General features: G+C 47.7%; 2 protein-coding genes and 1 long non-coding RNA gene across 4 annotated transcripts; 2 read left to right on the forward strand and 1 right to left on the reverse strand.

Moving 5' to 3' along the window:
* The first annotated feature begins 5,230 nt into the window (after window positions 1–5,230).
* Window positions 5,231–9,509, forward strand: LOC104584610. Of its 2 annotated transcripts, XR_001407447.2 has the most exons (3): window positions 5,239–5,852; window positions 8,087–8,283; window positions 8,948–9,509. It is a non-coding gene; the product is annotated as an uncharacterized LOC104584610 (long non-coding RNA). The 2 variants fall into 2 exon arrangements; XR_002960503.1 differs by having other exon boundaries at window positions 5,231–5,852; window positions 8,087–9,509.
* Window positions 9,510–11,255: 1,746 nt separating this feature from the next.
* On the forward strand, window positions 11,256–12,521 carry LOC100843810. Its single transcript, XM_003577679.4, has one exon. The coding sequence runs from the start codon at window positions 11,257–11,259 to the stop codon at window positions 12,265–12,267; it is 1,011 nt and encodes a 336-aa protein (XP_003577727.2). The 5' UTR covers window position 11,256; the 3' UTR covers window positions 12,268–12,521.
* On the reverse strand, window positions 12,407–17,320 carry LOC100844114 (mitogen-activated protein kinase kinase kinase 3). The gene is made up of 11 exons (XM_003577680.4): window positions 16,859–17,320; window positions 15,411–15,887; window positions 15,225–15,312; window positions 15,075–15,137; window positions 14,665–14,825; window positions 14,475–14,550; window positions 14,310–14,369; window positions 14,120–14,227; window positions 13,798–14,034; window positions 13,467–13,597; window positions 12,407–13,380 (listed from the first exon to the last, which is right to left on the reverse strand). The coding sequence occupies exons 1-11, from the start codon at window positions 17,194–17,196 to the stop codon at window positions 13,128–13,130; spliced, it is 1,992 nt and encodes a 663-aa protein (XP_003577728.1). The 5' UTR covers window positions 17,197–17,320; the 3' UTR covers window positions 12,407–13,127.
* Between the last annotated feature and the right edge of the window lie 1,072 nt (window positions 17,321–18,392).

The following is an 18,392-nucleotide window of genomic DNA, read 5'->3' on the forward strand; positions in this document are numbered from 1 at the left end:
AGCAAGCCTTGAGGACATCATGTAGCCATGGAGCATGGATCCTGGTAACTATGCTTTATACAAAGAGAAGCAAAACACCGCTAATAAACAGACAGGACAAATGAATTGCATCAGTGAGATTAGTTGAGCAGCAAATATCTTTATATGATCTAGAAAAGAACTACATTCATGCAAAAGAGCTACCTTCCCGCATTATACCGAGCAGCAACATGTTGTAATGATGGCAGAAAGTCACTTCGATAAATATAGCTGTATTCCCAACAAAAAAGGCATAGATTTATAATCAACACCAAGAATTCATATAGACTGTAAAATTTGGTTGTATAGGTTAGTTGTGCAGGCTAAACGAAAGAATGTGGATACAATAGACTGACATAAAAATATCAATCTATGAACATGAACTACCCAATTATACTATAAAAGATAACCAAAATGGTCATCCTGTAGAAGTTTATAGGTCCACCATATATGCATGAATACTTTGTTCATTATTTGAGCTACAGCTATATTTTTGCATTTGTGGGAATGCCTGCCCTCACAGGCACCAAAAACTTTAAGCAACTGTCCCAAAGGAAATGTGGGCCTATGTGTATGTGTCATGCAAGTAATTCCATGTTGTGTAACATGAAAATTGAATCAGGTTTATATTTGGATTGATTTGAACTACTCATGGAGTTATGCGTACCGGAAACCAATGATCTTCTCTTTTCACAGTATATTATTATTCACCACAACTACTGATATTTGGTCTCCATAAAGCAGTCTGGGTAGCAAAGAAACTGAAAGCAAACATCTAGGGAGTTGTATATATGTATTAGCATATACATGGAAGATATGCCAGTCGAAAAAGAAGAACTGAATCAGCCCTCAGTAGACTACCAAAAAGGTGAATGCAAACAGCTATAAAGTTGCATCTACATGGCGTATATTTCAAAGGATCTGCAGCAGGAAAAGAATAATGTTAGTTGATTCTACAATGGAGTCTGTAAAAGGATCTTCATAAAACAACAAAACGGAAAGAAAAAAAAATAAGGAAAGGTCGATTTAAGGGCAAAGAAGGCAGCTTACATGTATTAAGCAAATATTTGGGCAACAACATAATAAGATTCCCTCATTCTTGTGCAATGATTCACAATGCAGGACTCTATTTAAACATATGATTCGATAATTGTTTGATCCAAGGACACTCATCCAAAAATTTCAATATTCTTTACCTCACATGATAAATCCGAACAATACGTAAATGGCTAATGGGAGCCATTCCTCCTTCGTGAACAAATATGTCTGAAACACTGTAGAAGAAAATATAAGTGTGAGTGAGGTTGAACATAAACATGGATTCTTGCAATATTGTTTTTAAAGGATGAGTGAAATAATGACACTTGTCGTGTAGATATTACTATAGCAAGCAAATTAAATCGAACTAATAAAAAAAGAAAGCCGAACATATATATAATCAACTAAACATAAAAAAAATCTGGTCGTGGCAAGTACCTGCATAGAGTTGAGCTGATGTGGACCGCGGATATGAAAAAAAATCCCACCTGGACTGATGGTCTATCCAATGTAAGTATTGATTGGATAATAAATTACAATTTTTGTAGAACAGCCCAGATCTGCAAAAAAAAGTGTATATGTGAGCACAACAGTACTGATCACAGCAAGATGACAATTGGAAGTGCTTCTTCTTTGTTATCCTCCTATGCATGTAACCTCTGAACTGAGGCTGCAACGAACTGTCAAGGGCAAAAATGTTTTGAAATTGTAGGACGTCAATTATGATAAATACATACATTAAGTGATTGATTTTGTTTCATAGAAGCACATTGATACCATGCCAGGGAGGATCTTCATCTACAATCTTTGCTGCACGAAGGAACATCACTTCACATAGGAATTTTATCAATCACCTATGAAGCAAAACCTGCAAGCAAGTAAAACGATCTGGGCAGGGTGAATCTGACATGGAGAAGCAGATGGGAAGATCAAAGCACAGATGAGCGCAGCGAGAAGCTTAACTAATAATACTCATCTTATTCCGGAGGCGTCAGAGACTCAGAGGGACCATGAACTCCTGGAGGGGAAAGACTGCGGCTCGCCAACTCAGGCGAGGGGAGGGTGTGCGTCACTGCTAGGGATGTTGCCACCGGTGGCTTTTTTTTGCTAGGGATCTAACACCGTTGCACTGCTAATCTGCTACTGCTTGGTAAACATAGGCACGGTGGGGAGGGGAGGAGAAAGAGGGGGTGAATATAGAGACGCGGTGAGGGGGAGGGAGGAGACGCATTCCGAAAGGGGACTCATGTACTCCAGCCAGCTAATGGAAGCCATTAAAATGGATGGAGCGCCTCTTCACATTCTGCCGCAGGTCACGCTGACGGTTACTGGTGCATTGAAACTTGGGAGAGGAATAATAGCGGCGGCTACGTGGAAGATGAGAGATCATCCGGCGGTTTTCGGTGCCGGCATGGAGGGATGGCCCGGACGCCCGGCCAGCAGGCGCCGCTATCCCTAGCTTTTCCCCTGCCGGCGAGGAAGTTACGATGTTTATTTTGTTTTTTTCAGTTGACACCGAATGTGTGGCTTTTTTTTTGTGGAGAAAAACCGAACGTGTGGCTCTGCCCCTTCGCTCGGCCTTGGGCCATGAAGCCTTGAAGCACCACGATTCCCTTTGCCCCTTCGCTCGGTCTATACAGACCACTAATTAATTCGGCTGGGCTAATTAGCATCAAGAGGAAAGACTCAGGGTAGGAACGCTAATCCCAGCCGTAAACATGGCATCCAACGAAGCAAATATTTCAGATGACGTGGAAGCATGTGGTTTCAGCTTGCAAACATTAACTGCACTTAGTGGGGATGAATCTTATAGTGATTATAGATATCGGGAGGATTGCATGAGAGTTACAGATCGTTACGGATTGATGATTCGGTAGTTTAAACAACAACTACTACTACCGATATCTACTGCAGTTTAAACATACATGTAAGCTGGACTCCATGTCTCACGTATCTTTTTCTTTTTACTGACATATCTTATCATTCTTTACAGATATTTTCAGTGCTTCAAACTATTCCATAGATTTTATGCGATCCGGCAGGTGATGGAAGATCAATTTCGGCTTCAAATTACATGCATGACTGGTATAGATTTTAACTTTTCAATTGGTTCAATTCAGCACGCCGTTCTGGCGTTCTCCTTCCCGTATTCTCCCCGTTACCCAATTTCCCCATACCCGTGGCTTACCTGAAACTCCATGGCTCCCGCTGGCCGTTGGTTCCTCCTCAAGTGGCCGCCGCCTCCTCCTCCAACGGACTCCGCCACTGCCACCTCCTTTCCCGTAGACCCGCCGCTGCCTCTTGCTGTGGCCCACAGCGTCGCCGCCTCCTGCGCTGGTCGCTGCCGCAGACTGCTGCTCTTCCCATGGACGATGTCGCCACCGCTGACTCCTCTTCTACTAACGTTTGGTTTTGAGACGCATTGGTACTCTTTGGGAGGCTAGCTAGCAACGGCCTGTTCGTCGTGCTCGAGACACGAGACTGGAGGAGGCGGACTGGGGCGTAACGAGAGGGGCACCGGAAGGAGGGCCGCAGGAGGGAGCGCCGCCACAGTGGGAAGGGGTGGTACGGGGATGTCACGATGTAGAGAAGTCACCGGCGCTGTGCCGTGGGGACCGGGAAGCTCGTCCGCGCCGCAACATGGGGAGGGATTGATGGGCATGTCGCGTTGCAGGAAACTGAGGAAAGTCGCCGGCACTGTGCCGCGGGGAGCTCGTCCGCGCCGCCGCGTGGGGAGGGATGGGCATGTCGCGTTGCGGGGAGCAAGGGACGTCGTCGGCGCTGTGCCACGGGGAGAGACGCTACCGCGGGGGTGCCACGGACGGCTCGGATGCGGGAGGCCTTCTTTTTGGAGGGATTGGCAAAAGCTAAGCGAAAACATTTTTTTTCTCGTGCGGGAGTGGCATATCCCTCGTAATTTTGATGAAAAGACCTAACGCGACATCCGTACCATCACCACCAACTCCAATCTATACCAATACTAGCAAGGTGTCCGTGCGTTGCTACCGAATAATTTTTCTCGTGCGGGAGATCCGTTTCGTGTGGGACTGAGGAGGACGGAAGATTGCACTCGTGTCGTGTGGGAGATCGAGAGAAGGGGGCTTGCACTAAGGATGGACGAAGACGGATGGCTTTAGGACCTGGGGTATTAGGTGGCATATTGGACTTAATTTCGGTAGCGTGACGTACCGCGACACCCGTAGCATCACCACCAACTCCAATTTAATATATTGGTATAGATATATAGATTTTAACTTTTCAATTGGTTCAGTTCAGCACACCGTTCTGGCGTTCTTCCTTGCGTATTCTCTCCGTTACCCAATTCCCCCATACCCGTGGCTTACCTGAAACTCCATGGCTCCCGCTGGCCGCTGGTTCTTCCTCAAGGGGCCGCCTCCTCCTCCTCCAGCGGACTCCGCCACCGCCACCTCGTTTCCCGCAGACCCGCCGCCGCCTCCTGCTGTGGCCCATGGCGCCGCTGCCTTCTTCAGTGGTCGCTGCCGCAGACTGCTGCTCTTCCCATGGACGCCGTCGCCACCGCTGACTCCCCTTCTAGTAACGTTTGGTTTTGAGATGCATTGGTATTTTTTGGCAGGCTAGCTAGCAACGGCCTGCTCATCATGCTTGGGATGCGAGACTGGAGGAGGCGGACTAGGGCGTAACGGGAGGGGCACCGGAAGGAGGGCCGCAGGAGGGAGCGCCGCCGCAGTGTGAAGGGGTGGGATGGGGATGTCGCGATGTAGAGAAGTCGCCGGCGTTGTGCCGCAGGGACCGGGAAGCTCGTCTGCGCTGCCGTGTGGGGAGGGATCGATGGGCATGTTGCCGGCGCTGTGCCGCAGGGAGCTCGTCCGCGCCGCCGTGTGGGGAGGGATGGGCAAGTCGCGTTGCAGGGAGCAAGGGACGTCGTCAACGCTGTGCCACGGGGAGAGACGCTACCGCGGGGGTGCCACGGACGGCTCGGATGCGGGAGCCCTTCTTTTTGCATGGACTGACAACAGCTAAACGAAACATTTTTTTTTCTCTTGCGAGAGTGGCATATCCCTTGTAATTTTGATGAAAAGACCTACCGCGACATCCATTCCAGCGGCACTCCAATTTAATATATTGGTATCTCTATTATTCTTTAATTTCGAGTACGCGTAGTACGGTCGAGGGACCGTCCTCTCCATCGTGCGCCCGCACGGAACTCAGGCGGAAACCAATTCCCACGTCCGCAAGAAAAGAAAAACCCACCCGCACCGCAACTCCCGCAGCGCCCCCACCCGGCGACCCCACCTGGTCGACCCTTCCTTCTCACCGAGCCGCCGCTCCCCGTGCCGCTTCTCTTCAGAGCCGCCGCCGCTGCTCGCCCTCTCCCTTCCTCCTCCGCCGCTCGCGTCAGTCCGGCCGCCCCCCACTCCGCCTCCTCTTCAGAGCCGCCGCCGCCGCTAGCCCTCTCCCTTCCTCCTCCGCTGCCGGCGTCCGCATCCCCTCATCTACCTCTCCCTTCCTTCTCAGCCCGGCCGCCCCACGCACCGCCTCCTCCCCAAGAAGTCTCCTCCAATAGCCGTTGCTCCTCCCACAGCCCCGCCGCTCCTCTCCTTCGGCACACAACGGCCTTGCGATGGCGATTCAGGCGAGGCACTGGTAGCGTGTGATGGCGGTTCCGGCAACCTGTGTCGACCATGCAACGGCGGTTGCAAGTTCGTGTGTGTGCACGTCCTCGGTCACCTCGATGGTCAGCCCCGTGGACTGGAACCGCCGCACTTCCCCCGCTTCTGGTGGTTAAATTCCTTCCGCGTCTACAAATATGCCAAGTACGAGCACTACAGCTATGTCTCCTCTCCGCTGCTCTCCTCTCGCTTCTGACATTGGTGGTAGTTGCAAATTTCTAGAGTTTCTGCTCCTTCGTCCGCATTCTTCGTTCTTATTTGTTTTGTCTCTGTGATTTGTAGAATGTTGGGTTTGCCAAAAATCAATCACACGAAGACGCACACGCACACGACAATCATCGGATTATTGCCATGGCCACGTGACTTACCCTCTTTTCTTTATTTCTCTGAACTCAAAACTCACGACCTTGATACAAGCTACGCTGACTCGTCGACTCAACTCAACGCATGAGCCGGACTACCAGCCCACGCGCAGACATCTCGCGTGCTACGTGCAGATTAGACGCACCATTAATCTCACGCAGGAACTCAATTAAACTGGTCATGGTCCCACTACACGCCAAGTTTGATCTTCTCGCCGAGACACGCAAATGATCCCATGCCACCTCGTCTGCACGCACGCCGATCTCTTGCTCCGATGACACACCAAACCGGACAACCTTCGACCGTGACGCACTTCCACTGCAACAGAGCCTCACACCGACGAGCACTTGGACACAACCACGACCCACAGACGCTAATCTGGACACACATAACTCTTCAGTGAGCTTGCCGACGACAGTTTGCCCTGATGCCGAGTACTTTCCGGCGATCAGTATTATGATCCCCCGTTACTAGAAGATCGGCCCACCGTGATGACAACTCGATCCAATCTGCTGCACACTACTCCGCAACTGCCACCGTTTGCTCGCTTATCCATGGATGCCGCTCCGCCGTCAATGCCTGCTCTGATCTGCGGACGCCGTTCCGCCACCGTTGCCCGCCCCGAGGCGCTAGCACATCGCCTCCCCGGGGCAAGCGCGTCTTCAAATTTTGACCTTGCTCTGATACCAAATGTTGGGTTTGCCCAAAAATCAATCACATGAAGACGCACACGCACATGACGATCACCGGATTATTGCCACGGGCACGTGACTTACCCTCTTTTCTTTATTTCTCTGAACTCAAAACTCACAACCTTGATACAAGCTACGCTGACTACCCGTGTATTTATACACGCACGGCCAGGACACACCTAGTAATATTCAGACTCCAACTGGCCATGACTCCTAATCCTACTTGGACTAACACTCTCAAACTCACCTAAGCCTAGTAGAACTCAAACTTAAGATTAATTCCTAACATAGAACAGAACTCGGAGCTAGAGGAGCTACGGTGACAAAAGAGGTCAGTTCACCAGGCTGACCGCTTTGTTCTTTTCCTTCTCATTCTGATTGTTGTCTCCGTTGCTTGCTTGTGTTTGATTCTTCTTTGTTCTCATTGGTTGACTTATCTGGTTGTGTGCCTGATTGCTTTCCATGGTTAATTATAAGTATTGTATGCATCTTTTCTGTTTGTAGCATGTATGCTCGGCCTTACAATTTTTGGGCAGCATGTATGCTCAGCCATAACCCTGTTCACTGAATAAACATAATAGTTTCTAAAAAGCTTGACTGATTTCTTGATTGCAACACTGAGTTGTTCCTTTTTTCAGTTTAATCTGAAGCATTAATTTTCAGTTTCAGTATAAATTTTACGGCATTAAACTTACTCTACAAAGATGCCAATAGATAGTTAGGACAGGCTACTTGTATGATTTTATCAGGAATTCAAAACAGTTAGCATAATATTTGACAATACAGTTCTCATCAATATTTGACACTACATAAATTTATATCCCATGTACTTTTCAGTTGACGCTGACTTTTCCAATTCATAGATAGTCAGATTTTTCTTCTCAGAATGCATAGATAGTTACATAGGAATCAATTGGACCAACTCATTTGACAGTAAGAAATACATATCCCATGTACTTTTCATATAAGGCCTTTTTGTGTACCAGAAAAAGGTGAGTTCTGTTTTTGGCATCAGAACTGGCCCTCCTGCAATTTCCTATTAACAACCAGAAAGGCCTTTTAGCTTTTACTCCCTCCGTTCCTAAATACTTGTCGATGTTTTAGTGCAAGTTTGAAAAGTAGTATTTTCTGGCTACCCAGTAGGAATAGTTCAAGAACCAGATTGGAAAGCATGTTCAACAAATAATAACCATAGTATGGGAATTAGGACCTTTTGTTGTTTATGTTTTATAGTGCACTAAATTTTGTTTTGCCATGTGATCTACATAGTTAGGGGAAATCATTTCAGATTATGAGAGTTGGTGTTCTTTTTTTTCCAAACAGTAGAAGGACGACGACGAGGAGGTGCTGGTGCTTGTCGGGGACAACTACATCCATCAAAAGTTCTTTCTGTTATTTATTTTGCTCTTTCCGTGAGCAAGTCATTTAGCTTTTCAAAACTTCTTAGTATTCTACCAGCCTGCTCTTCAATCATACCAAAATACTACTGCAATGCCTCCATGTTGAAGGTACAGTTGAAGGTACATGTGTAGGTGTAAAATAAAGAACTTGATGAAATGATCATTCATCATTTTCAGTTTTAGTGTACATGTGTATCTCCAGTAATCAGTATGTTCCATCCCAGTCTGCCCTGATTATTAAAAAAATGAATTATCACTAATGATGATCATAACATGTAAAGAAATATGCCATCAGTAATCACTATTTGATACACCTCAAGTGCTCTGCTCCCTCACCCGCTCACCCTAAATTACAGAGCAGGAATTGATGCACAACTCTCGGTGTTCTTACCCATGTTGCACTCACACCAGCAAAAGATAACTAGCAAAAGATGTGTATATACAGTACATAAACAAAGTTTGAAGGGCTAAACTTAATTGTCTTTCCATATTTCTCCAAGTGATTTCAATGTGGCTAAATTAGGAGATGTTTTAAATTCCTTTCTTTTCACGATTGGTCGCTGGCAGTTAAAATGATTAGTGCAATTGATCTTGTACAAATGCCGCTTTGATGCATGGTGTTATTCTGGCTAGCTTTGGTGGATCAATAGTCTGTATGATGTTTTATTGTTTGATTTAAGTTTATATTAAATAATTCAGATTAAGTCAGACTTTCAAAAACTTCTAACGAAACATAATATATGTCCCGTAGTGATTACCCAGACTAACCTTTTTCAATATATAGATGGCAACATTTAATGGTGGTGGGAGGAACATGAAAAAGAAATACTATGGTGCTACGGCCTTGGTGCAGAAGTATGGTAGGCCAAACATATTTCTTACTATGACTTGCAATCTGAATTGGGATGAAATAACCATTGAGCTCAAGCCTGGCCAGACCTCTCAAGACTGACCTGATCTTGTTGTATGAGCTTTTCGAGCCAAGCTAGATGATCTAAAGAAATATTTGTTCAATGATCACACTTTTGGTGTTGTATCCACAAATGCCTATATTGTTGAGTTCCAGAAAAAGGGGCTACCACATGCACACATTTCTCTCATGCGCTGCTAAAGGATGATGGCTTTATTCATGTGGGGACAATTACCAAGAATATGTGTATAAAGATGTACTCACATCATATACCTGATATGCGGTGTGAAAAAAGTTATTGTTTTTTCGTTCTGCTTATATGAGATGAAGATTGCTGGAAGTAAATTTGTTTTCCTTTTTATTTATGTACCACATCTTGTGTATGAATCAAGTTCGTATTTTTAAGCTGTCAGTATTACATATCGTCATTTTTTAATATTTTGGTATTGCCAATTTTTGTTTACCTTAGGGTAAGCATCAATAATTGCGTCGCAAAGCACAAAGACTTTATTTTCAATTGTTTCCCTTATACGTTGGACATCAGAATGATTTGTGGTCCGTCCGTTGCGAAGCACAGGCACCTTACTAGTAGATATTAAATTGGAGTTGGTGGTGATGTTATGAACGTCGCAGTAGATCTTTTCATCAAAATTACGAGGGATATGCCACTCTCACACGAGAAAAAAAACGTTTTGCTCAGCTATTGTCAATCCCTGCAAAAAGAAGGCCTCCCGCATCCGAGCCGTCCGCGGCGGTCCCTGTGGCACAGCGCTGGTGACGTCCCTGGCTCCCTACAACGCGACATGCCCATCCTTCCCCATGCGGTGGCGCAGACGAGCTCCACGTGGCACGGCGTCGGCGACTTTCCTTAGTTTCCCGCAACGCGACATGCCCATCGATCCCTCCCCACGAGGCGGCGCGGACGAGCTTCCCGGTCCCTACGGCACAATGCCGGCGACTTCTCTACATCGCGACATCCCCATCCCACCCCTTCCCACTGCGGCGGCGCTCCCTCCTGCGCCCTCCTTCCGGTGCTCCTCACGTTACGCCCCAGTCCACCTCCTCCAGTCTCGCATCCCGAGCACGACGAGCAGGCCATTGCTAGCTAGCCTGCCAAAAAATACCAATGCTTCTCAAAACCAAACATTACTAGAAGAGGAGTCAGCGGTGACGACAGCGTCCATGGGAAGAGCAGCAGTCTGCGGGAGCGACCACTACAGAAGGCGGCAGCGCCGTGGGCCACAGCAAGAGGAGGCGGCGGCGGGTCTGCGGGAAAGGAGGTGGCGGTGGCGGAGTTTGCTGGAAGAGGAGGAGGCGGCTACTTGAGGAGGAAGCAGCGGCAAGCGGGAACCATGGAGTTTCAAGTAAGCCACGTTTATGGAGAAATTGGGTAACGAGGAGAATACGGGAGGGAGAACGACAGAACGGTGTGCTGAATTGAACCAATTGAAAAGTTAAAATCTATATTAATATATTAAATTGGAGTTGTTGGTAATCGTACGGATGTCGCGGTGCGTCACGTCACCGAAATTACGTCCAATATGCCACCTAATACCCTAGGTCCTGAAGCCGTCCATCTTCGTCCATCCTCAGCGCGCAAGCCCCTTCCTCTCGATCTCCCGCACGACACGAGGGCAAACTCCCGTCCTCCTCAGTCCCACACGAAACGGATCTCCCGCACGAGAAAAATTATTCCGTAGCAACGCACTGCTAATTTAATATATTGTTACAGATGTACGCTTTCACTTTGACCTCCAGCGTTCGTTTCGGGCCCTCCCAATGCTTTTAGGCAGTCCACTCGTCCACTCGTCATCGGAACTCCAAAGGGAACGTTTTTTGTTACACGCGCGGGGCGGCGCACGAGGGTGGGGCTTCGGAGGCTGCAGACAAGCTGTTCGATGGAATGCCGCGCTAAGCTCCAGTCCCTGCTGCGCACCAATGCCGTGCTCCGGGTGCTCTCGCCGGCCGGGTTTGCTCTCCGCGGGATCCATTTCGTTCCCGGCCCCACCTCCGAGGACGAGCAAGAGCACGCCCGGCCGCCGTCCCGGGACTGGTACCCGGCCGCCTACGCCAGGCTGCTCCGGCTCGCGGGCTCCCTGCGAGGTCTCGAGGTCGCCGCGGACGGCAGCCTCCGGGACGGCGCGACGGGATCCCTCGTCACCGACCCGCACGCCGCCGCCCGGATGGACCACTTCGACGCGCTCGCGGCCGCGTTCTCTGCGGCCGTGACCCGGCGCGGGCCGGCGCTCAAGGCAACGTCGCTGAGCTCGCTCACCAAGGTGTGCGACGTTCTCGGCGTGTCAGCGCAGCGGAGGAAGAACGTGCGGCTCACCTTGTGCCCGCAGGTGACGCAGCACCACGTCTGGCGCGGCGCGCTCGAGGAGGTGCTCAGTGACCTTCTCGAAGACGTGGCCGCGCTGGAGCAGGAGCAGGAGCGTGAGCTCCACCCTTCGATCCAGATGGCCGAACAGATCGCCTCGGCCTGCGCCGGCTTCTTGTCGGACACCGCAGACGCGGCGACATCCTCATCGCCGTCCTGGATGCGCCCAACGCCGTTCAGGAAACCCGCGGTTCCGCCACCGCCGGCGAAGACATGGCAAGAAGTTCTCGACATGTTCACAGACCTGGCTAAGAGCCTGGGAACCGACACTCGGCTAGCCGGGCATCTGCAGAAGGTCGAGGCCATGAAGGAAGGGCTGTACCAGATACGCGACATCATCGTCGAGCGGGACATTGGGTTCAAGGAGGCACGGCACCAAGACTGCCTGGTGCAGAGGAATCTATCCAAGAACCTGGGGCATTCGTCCCGGGGCCTGTACACGCTGTTGCTCTTCTATCTCTATCACACTGTCCAGGACATCGAAGTGCACATCGGCAAGTGCTTGTATGGCAAGGGAGGCAGGAATGTCACAGTGCATGCCGTGAAGTTCCTCGTCGAAGGCGACGAATTGGCGGTCAGGAGCGGCATGAAGCAGCTGAGTCGTGCTCTCGGTGTCTTCAGGTTTGTCTGGGAAGCGGCTAATACTGACACTGGGGTCAACAATGGCATTGGCAAGGATGTCGTTGTCAAGAAAGGCGAGGATGCAAAGGGGGTACTGAAGCTGCAAGGGCATCTCTGGGGCCTCGGTGTTGAAGAGAAGAAAGTAACATACAGAGGGGTTGTGTTCCATGTGCATCAGATACAGCTGCCCTGAATTTCCATTTATGCAACACCTCATGTATATCATCCAGCTTCTGGAGATGGTTAGAAACCTGTATTGATTCAAGCTTGACCATACCACGGACGGACACAACGTAAACGGGTAAAAACCTGAAATGCCACACCCTCTTCTCTTGAACAAAACTGCTATTCTTTTTCACCAGAGCTCATTCTTTAAATTTGTACAATGACGAGGCAAAACACAAATTTGTACATACAGAAAGGGTAAAACAGAAAAGGAAACAAAAAGACCCCCTTTGTCCACCAAAATTCGAACACCATAACTTGAGGACATCTTTATCCTCCAGTATATAGAACATTTTTGTTTGGCATTTCTACAAGAGTAAAATACACCACTAGTGCATAAACTCGGCAAAAATGAACATTTTAGTCCACAAACTCGGAAAACGCACACTTAAACCCCTAAGCTGGGACTACTGTGTCACTTTAATCCAAAAATGGTTCGGCGAGACTTAAAAACGCCACGTGACTGCCACATCAGCTTCGGCTAGGACCGCGGACTGCTACTCGATTTTCTCAGGATTTTTTTTTTGCAAAATCACCATGCCCGAGACGCCCGGCAAGGGGCAAGGCGGCTATGCCTAGACGGGAATCCTGGGGCCCTGAGAGCCACTCCGTTGCAAAAAAAGCCCCGAAAAAATCGAGTAGCAGCCCACGGTCCTTGCCGAATCCGACGTGACGGCCACGTGAAGTGTTTAAGCATCACTGAACTGTTTTTGGACTAAAGTGACACAATAGTCCTAATTTAAGGGTTTAAGTGTGTGTTTTCTGAGTTCGTGGACTAAAGTGTTCATTTTTGTCGAGTTCATGGACCAGTGGTGTATTTAACTCTTTCTACAATCTTCTTGGAGAATCAAACGTTTGTGTTTTCTGGCGAGGGACTTCGAGCCATTGATCTGTGAGGTAGTTGCTTGGTCGTGTTGGGTACAGCACATTGTTGATAGGACTGTAGTTAGCTGCTCCGGCCGAATATGCTGGGTGAGGAGGTGATGGCAAGCAACTCCGATTTGATTGTTTGTACTGCCGTAACGGGCTAGAGCACGGTGACACAGGCAGGGACATGTTCATACGCACATTTGTTGGGTTGCTGGACAAACCAGATTAATGGATTCTATTAGACATGGAAGAGATGTAATGTATGGTAATTTTGGTAAAAGGAGTAAAAGAACATACATGCTAGAGACCCTGCGAGTTGATATCGAAGGAATGGCAGATGCTGGTACTGTTAAGTTTCTCATCCCGAAATTAGTATCTCGTAGAGGTGATAAGCTTCTGTAGGATGACAACTCGGCGCTTGTCTTCACCTGAAATATAACCATATCGGTAAGAATAAAGGACAACACACTCAATCTTGAGTATAATCAATATGCCAGAAAATGATTGTGTCTCTTCCTTTTTTGTTATATTTCTACCTATCTTCTATCTAGCTCTATCTAGTTATCACAGAGCACAAGCAGATCCTGTAGCATATAGAACATAGCCATAGATTGTATAGATATTGTACCGTGTGTTTTTTGCCATCGGTGGGAGATGGGAACATATCCCTAGTACTGCCAGACCTAGAGCTCCTGACTGAAGCTTGGTCTTTCACCCAAGGATGATCTATTAATTGAGCAGCCGTTGGTCGCGCAGCAGGATCCCGCTGCAAGCAGAGTTTCAGAAAGCTTTTTGCCTCCGAAGAAAGATGATCCGGGACATCAGGTATGTCTTTGCTGTTTCCAATTTTAAATATTGCAGCCACCTGTGAAATCCACCACTAAAGCTTAGCAGATAATCATAAGAAGAATAGGTACGATGACTGTGTAAATTCGTCGCAATAAACTCACCCCTTCGTACTGACTCCAAGGAGGCCTCGCAGTTGCCATCTCAAGAATGGTGCAGCCAAGGCTCCAAATGTCCACTGAAAGGCTGTAACCATTGGTATTCATGATAACCTGAGAAACAAATAGCCATCAGCTGATGTTCAGCTTGAAAGGTAAACAAAAAACACAGAAAAGTTAAATTCATTAGCCTTACCTCTGGAGCCATCCAGTAGGGGCTTCCTTTGAAGGACTTGATAGATGTGTATGCTGATATCTGTATAATATATTAATCCTATATTAATATAACAAGTACTTAGCAAAAAAAAACTGTAAAGATATATAAGAAATGTTAGACCAACGAAAAAAGTATAGTACTTACATGCTTGGCCATACCAAAATCCGCAAGTTTGATGTCACCATTAGGATCTACAAGTATATTTGCTCCTTTAATATCCCTGTGAGAAAAGGTAACTTTTCATCAATAAGAGTGAAGGAAGACATGCGATTTTACAAAAAGAACCACACTATACTTCTACTATGTGTGGACAATGTGGATTGCTGCCAAATACCTGTGCACGGTATTCCGCCCATGCAAGTATGCTAGGCCAGAAAGGATTTGTGCAGTGTAATTCCGGAGGACTGTCTCACCAAATGGACCATATTCTTGGAGCAACTTATGTATAGAGCCCCCAGAAACAAACTCGAGATATACCGAAAGTGTCTCACTAGACTGCATTGCAATACGAAGCAACTCAGGCAAAATTACCAAGTAGCGAATAAAATTGTTTCTTCATAATTTACACCACATGGTTTACTGGTTTATGACTGGAAATGAATATATTCTGATTTATCTAACCATTCTAGCTAGCACTGCATGTTTTCAGATAACAGAGTAGTGGTTTTGACTGTTTAGGTAACTTATAATTGATAACATGCTCAAGACTAGATCACAGAAGATCATAATTGGCTTTGTATTTACCAACTCACTGCCATAGTACTGCACAATGTTTGGATGTGACAACTGATTCAGAAGCAGCATTTCCTGTCCATAAGGAGCAGTGTCAGTACGAAATAACATCTGTTACATGAGATTGATGCTGCCAAATCCAATATGCTCCCAAAATGATACCTGATTTAGCTGCCTCAGACACTCTTTTGAGTTTGAATCATCAGCAATAACCTTGACCTCTTTAATTGCACACATCTGGCCACCTTCACTGCATTACATTTAGAGTAGCAATTCAGTATACTGAAAGGAAAGATGCAGCTCCAGAAGAACAGGGGAAATAAAATGCTCTGGGATCAAACTAAGTACCTGTTGAATCCAAGGTATACTTGCCCAAATGTACCACTGCCTAACAACTTCCCCTTCTTCCACTGTGAATGAAGGGAACGGGAAGACGAGCACGGGGAGCTTGGAGGGCGAGGAAGCGGGTGAGGTGAGCTTGAGCTCCGTGAATCATCCTGCCATCCAGTAGGGGATCCTGGGCATGGCCCAAATGCCTTGGAGCGCACAGGTGAGGTTGGACAGTTCTGGCCTCTTGAGCTAGGGGGAGAGCTCGGCGTCCTTGTAGGAAACACAATTTCTGTCGATTTCCGGCCACGGCAGTACGTCGATCGATCATTTGGAAGATCCAAAATGTTAAGGTGAAATTCTTTCCTTGGAGAAACTGAGGCTTCAGATAATCTGGGATGCTCAGAAGCTTGATTATTTGTGAAAAAACGCCCTTCCTCTAGCACATGACTCTGTTTCTGAGAATCAGTCGGCAGTGTTCTATTTGCATCTGGTATCCTATTGAATTAGGCATGAAAAGCAAGTCTCAGTTGAAATTCACAGCTATGAACCAATCACTTGATAGCAGTAGTTTCTTTAACCATCCTAGAGCTATCATATCTTTAAAAAATGATTCATTATCTATAAAAAATCCTGAAACAATAATTGGGACTGAAAGAATGTCCTTTTGTAATATTCTTTATTCTAAAGGAGAAGAAAAGGTCAACAAGTATTGTCTCCTATGCTTGTACCACACGGCTATAAGTTGTTCAGAATAATTTGCACAACCAAAAAAAAAGTCAGCCGAGATTGGAAATCAGCAGATTGAACTACCTTCGAAAATTAATACGAACACCAGACACCAGTTATAACAAAAAAAATCACCACAAAAACAGCAGTAATCCAGTACGAAAAGAGATTCAAACAAAATGGTTTGGAAGTTGCATCAAAGAGAACAATTTTTCAGCTCCGTTAACAGCAAAACCAAGCCCATCAAACAAAGCCCAAAAATAGCCAGAATTTTATAAAAGAGAGGAATGATAGGGAGATCTATTTGACTCTCGAATCAGGTTCCAATTGGATCCACTCCGCCAAGTAATCATTGAACTAATCACACCACAAGCACAACTTTCAGGAGCTAAACCAGGGAAACATGAAAGCAACCACAAAATCATCAAATCTTGAGACCCCAAACAGACGCGAAGAGCACAAAATTCAACCTCCAATTGCCCACTAATAAATCCTCAAAAAGGGGATGCACAGATCACTCCCAACCATGAATGAAGATAACAACAACAACAACGGGGGCGGCACACTTGGCTGGCTCCCCCAAAAAAGGGGAAAACTTTACACCGAATTCAGCACGGGAACACTAAAACAGCAGCAAAAAAAAAAGAAAACCTTCCAAACCATAAACTCAGCCAACAACCGGACCCAACAAACTATTCTGCATCACGTCTCTGCCGCTGCTTCTCAAATCTCAACCTCACCTGTAAATCCCGAGATCCAGCTGCTCGTCGGAGGCCGCGGAGGACCCGAGCGACGAGGTCCCCGCGCTGGACGCTGACGCGGACCCGGACGTGGACGCCGAGGGCAGCGGCGTCGGCAGGGACAAGGGCCGCGGCAGCGGGTGTCCGACCGCCCCCGTCCCCGTTGCCGCCGGAAGATGCTTCCCGCGGCCTCCTTCCCTTCCGATGAGCGCCTCGTCGAAGCTGCTTGCCTTCTTGTTCCTCCCGTCTCTCCCCGGAATTTCTCCGGCGGCGGCGGCGGAGTCCGCGCCCTTGCTCTTGCTGCGGCTCCTCCCCTTGCCCTTCCACCACGCCGGCATCCTGCTTCCGCTGCCGCGGCAGATAGAGCTTAGCCTAGCCCTCCTCTCTCAACACACGGAGAGGAAGGAAGAAAGGGGGAGAGAGATGAAATGGCTATCGTCGTCGGGAGAGGCGTACACGCGGGAGGGGACTCTCTTCTCTTGTAACGACCGGGGTCGCCGTTGCGGGGCCCGCTTTATCCCGGCTCGGCTCGGGCCCGCCGGCTCAGCAGCTAGCGGCACGGCTCGGCTCGTGGCGTACGGACACGTAGGCGCGGATGCTGGCGGGTGGGCCTACGCGGCGCGTTGTTGGTGGCCGGTACGTGGGCCCCGGAAGCTGGTTGGGCGGCTGGCCCGTGGGCCCAGGAAGGAGGTGGGCGGCGGGAAGGGAGGGCGTCTGACGTGTCTTGATGTGGGGCCCAGGGGGAGGCTGCTGCTGCTAGGCACACTCAAAGTGGAGTGTTCTTTTTTGTTTCAAGTGGAGTGGTTAATTGCCTACTGTGATTAATTTAATGGCGATGGAAGAGTGTCTCCTAAATGGTTTACTTCAAACTGGCATTAGCACTTCACGTGTTCACCTTTTTTGCAATGACTTATCTCGTACTGTGTAATACTAAACGATGACACTTTATAAACAATGTAAATTAATCCTGGCGACTTTAATTATACACATTGCGAATCAGGCCTGATCGATTTTTCTCAACTTTTAAGCTGTTCCCAAAGAAGATTAATCCGGGTGATGGAAATTAGGATCAATATATCTCCCGTCGACCGACATGTTTGTGTTTTCGATATTTTCGGGCGGTAGAAATGCAGATTAATTCGTGATAAACTGTTGTGTATGCGTGTATTGGTAGTTGTAAGGCCAGGAAGAATATCTGCAATCATTCACTGGACCGACGACACGTCCATGTTTACATCGTGAAAAATGACGCCAACAAGCAAAAGCTAGCGTAAAGAGATCAGAAGAAACAAGAAACAGCTGTGAGCCTGTGACGACGACGACGATGATGATTTAATTACAGAACGTCACGTTAAGCCTGTGCGTGTTCTCGAAAAAGATTAGGAGCAGCAGCACTCCACCTGTAGCGCGCGCCAAACAATACTGTAACTAACAAACAACCCAGCAGCTAGCTAGACCACGGATAAAGCAAAGAACAGATCAAGAGTTTATAAAATGTGAGGCTTTTTTATACAATGCATGGCTTTATTTTTCC

The sequence above is a fragment of the Brachypodium distachyon genome, chromosome 4 (assembly GCF_000005505.3).
Source record: "Brachypodium distachyon strain Bd21 chromosome 4, Brachypodium_distachyon_v3.0, whole genome shotgun sequence".
Lineage (NCBI taxonomy): Eukaryota > Viridiplantae > Streptophyta > Magnoliopsida > Poales > Poaceae > Brachypodium > Brachypodium distachyon.

What these genes read in the sequence shown, in the direction of transcription:
- LOC100843810 (XM_003577679.4), top strand. Translation starts at nt 11,257, where the DNA reads ATGGACCACTTCGACGCGCTCGCGGCCGCGTTCTCTGCGGCCGTGACC.
- LOC100844114 (XM_003577680.4), bottom strand. Translation starts at nt 17,196, where the DNA reads ATGCCGGCGTGGTGGAAGGGCAAGGGGAGGAGCCGCAGCAAGAGCAAG. An exon ending in GTCTGAGGCAGCTAAATCAG is followed by an intron (nt 15,138 to 15,224) that starts GTATCATTTTGG and finishes CCTTATGGACAG; the next exon opens with GAAATGCTGCTTCTGAATCA. An exon ending in CCTACTGGATGGCTCCAGAG is followed by an intron (nt 14,228 to 14,309) that starts GTAAGGCTAATG and finishes TTTGTTTCTCAG; the next exon opens with GTTATCATGAATACCAATGG.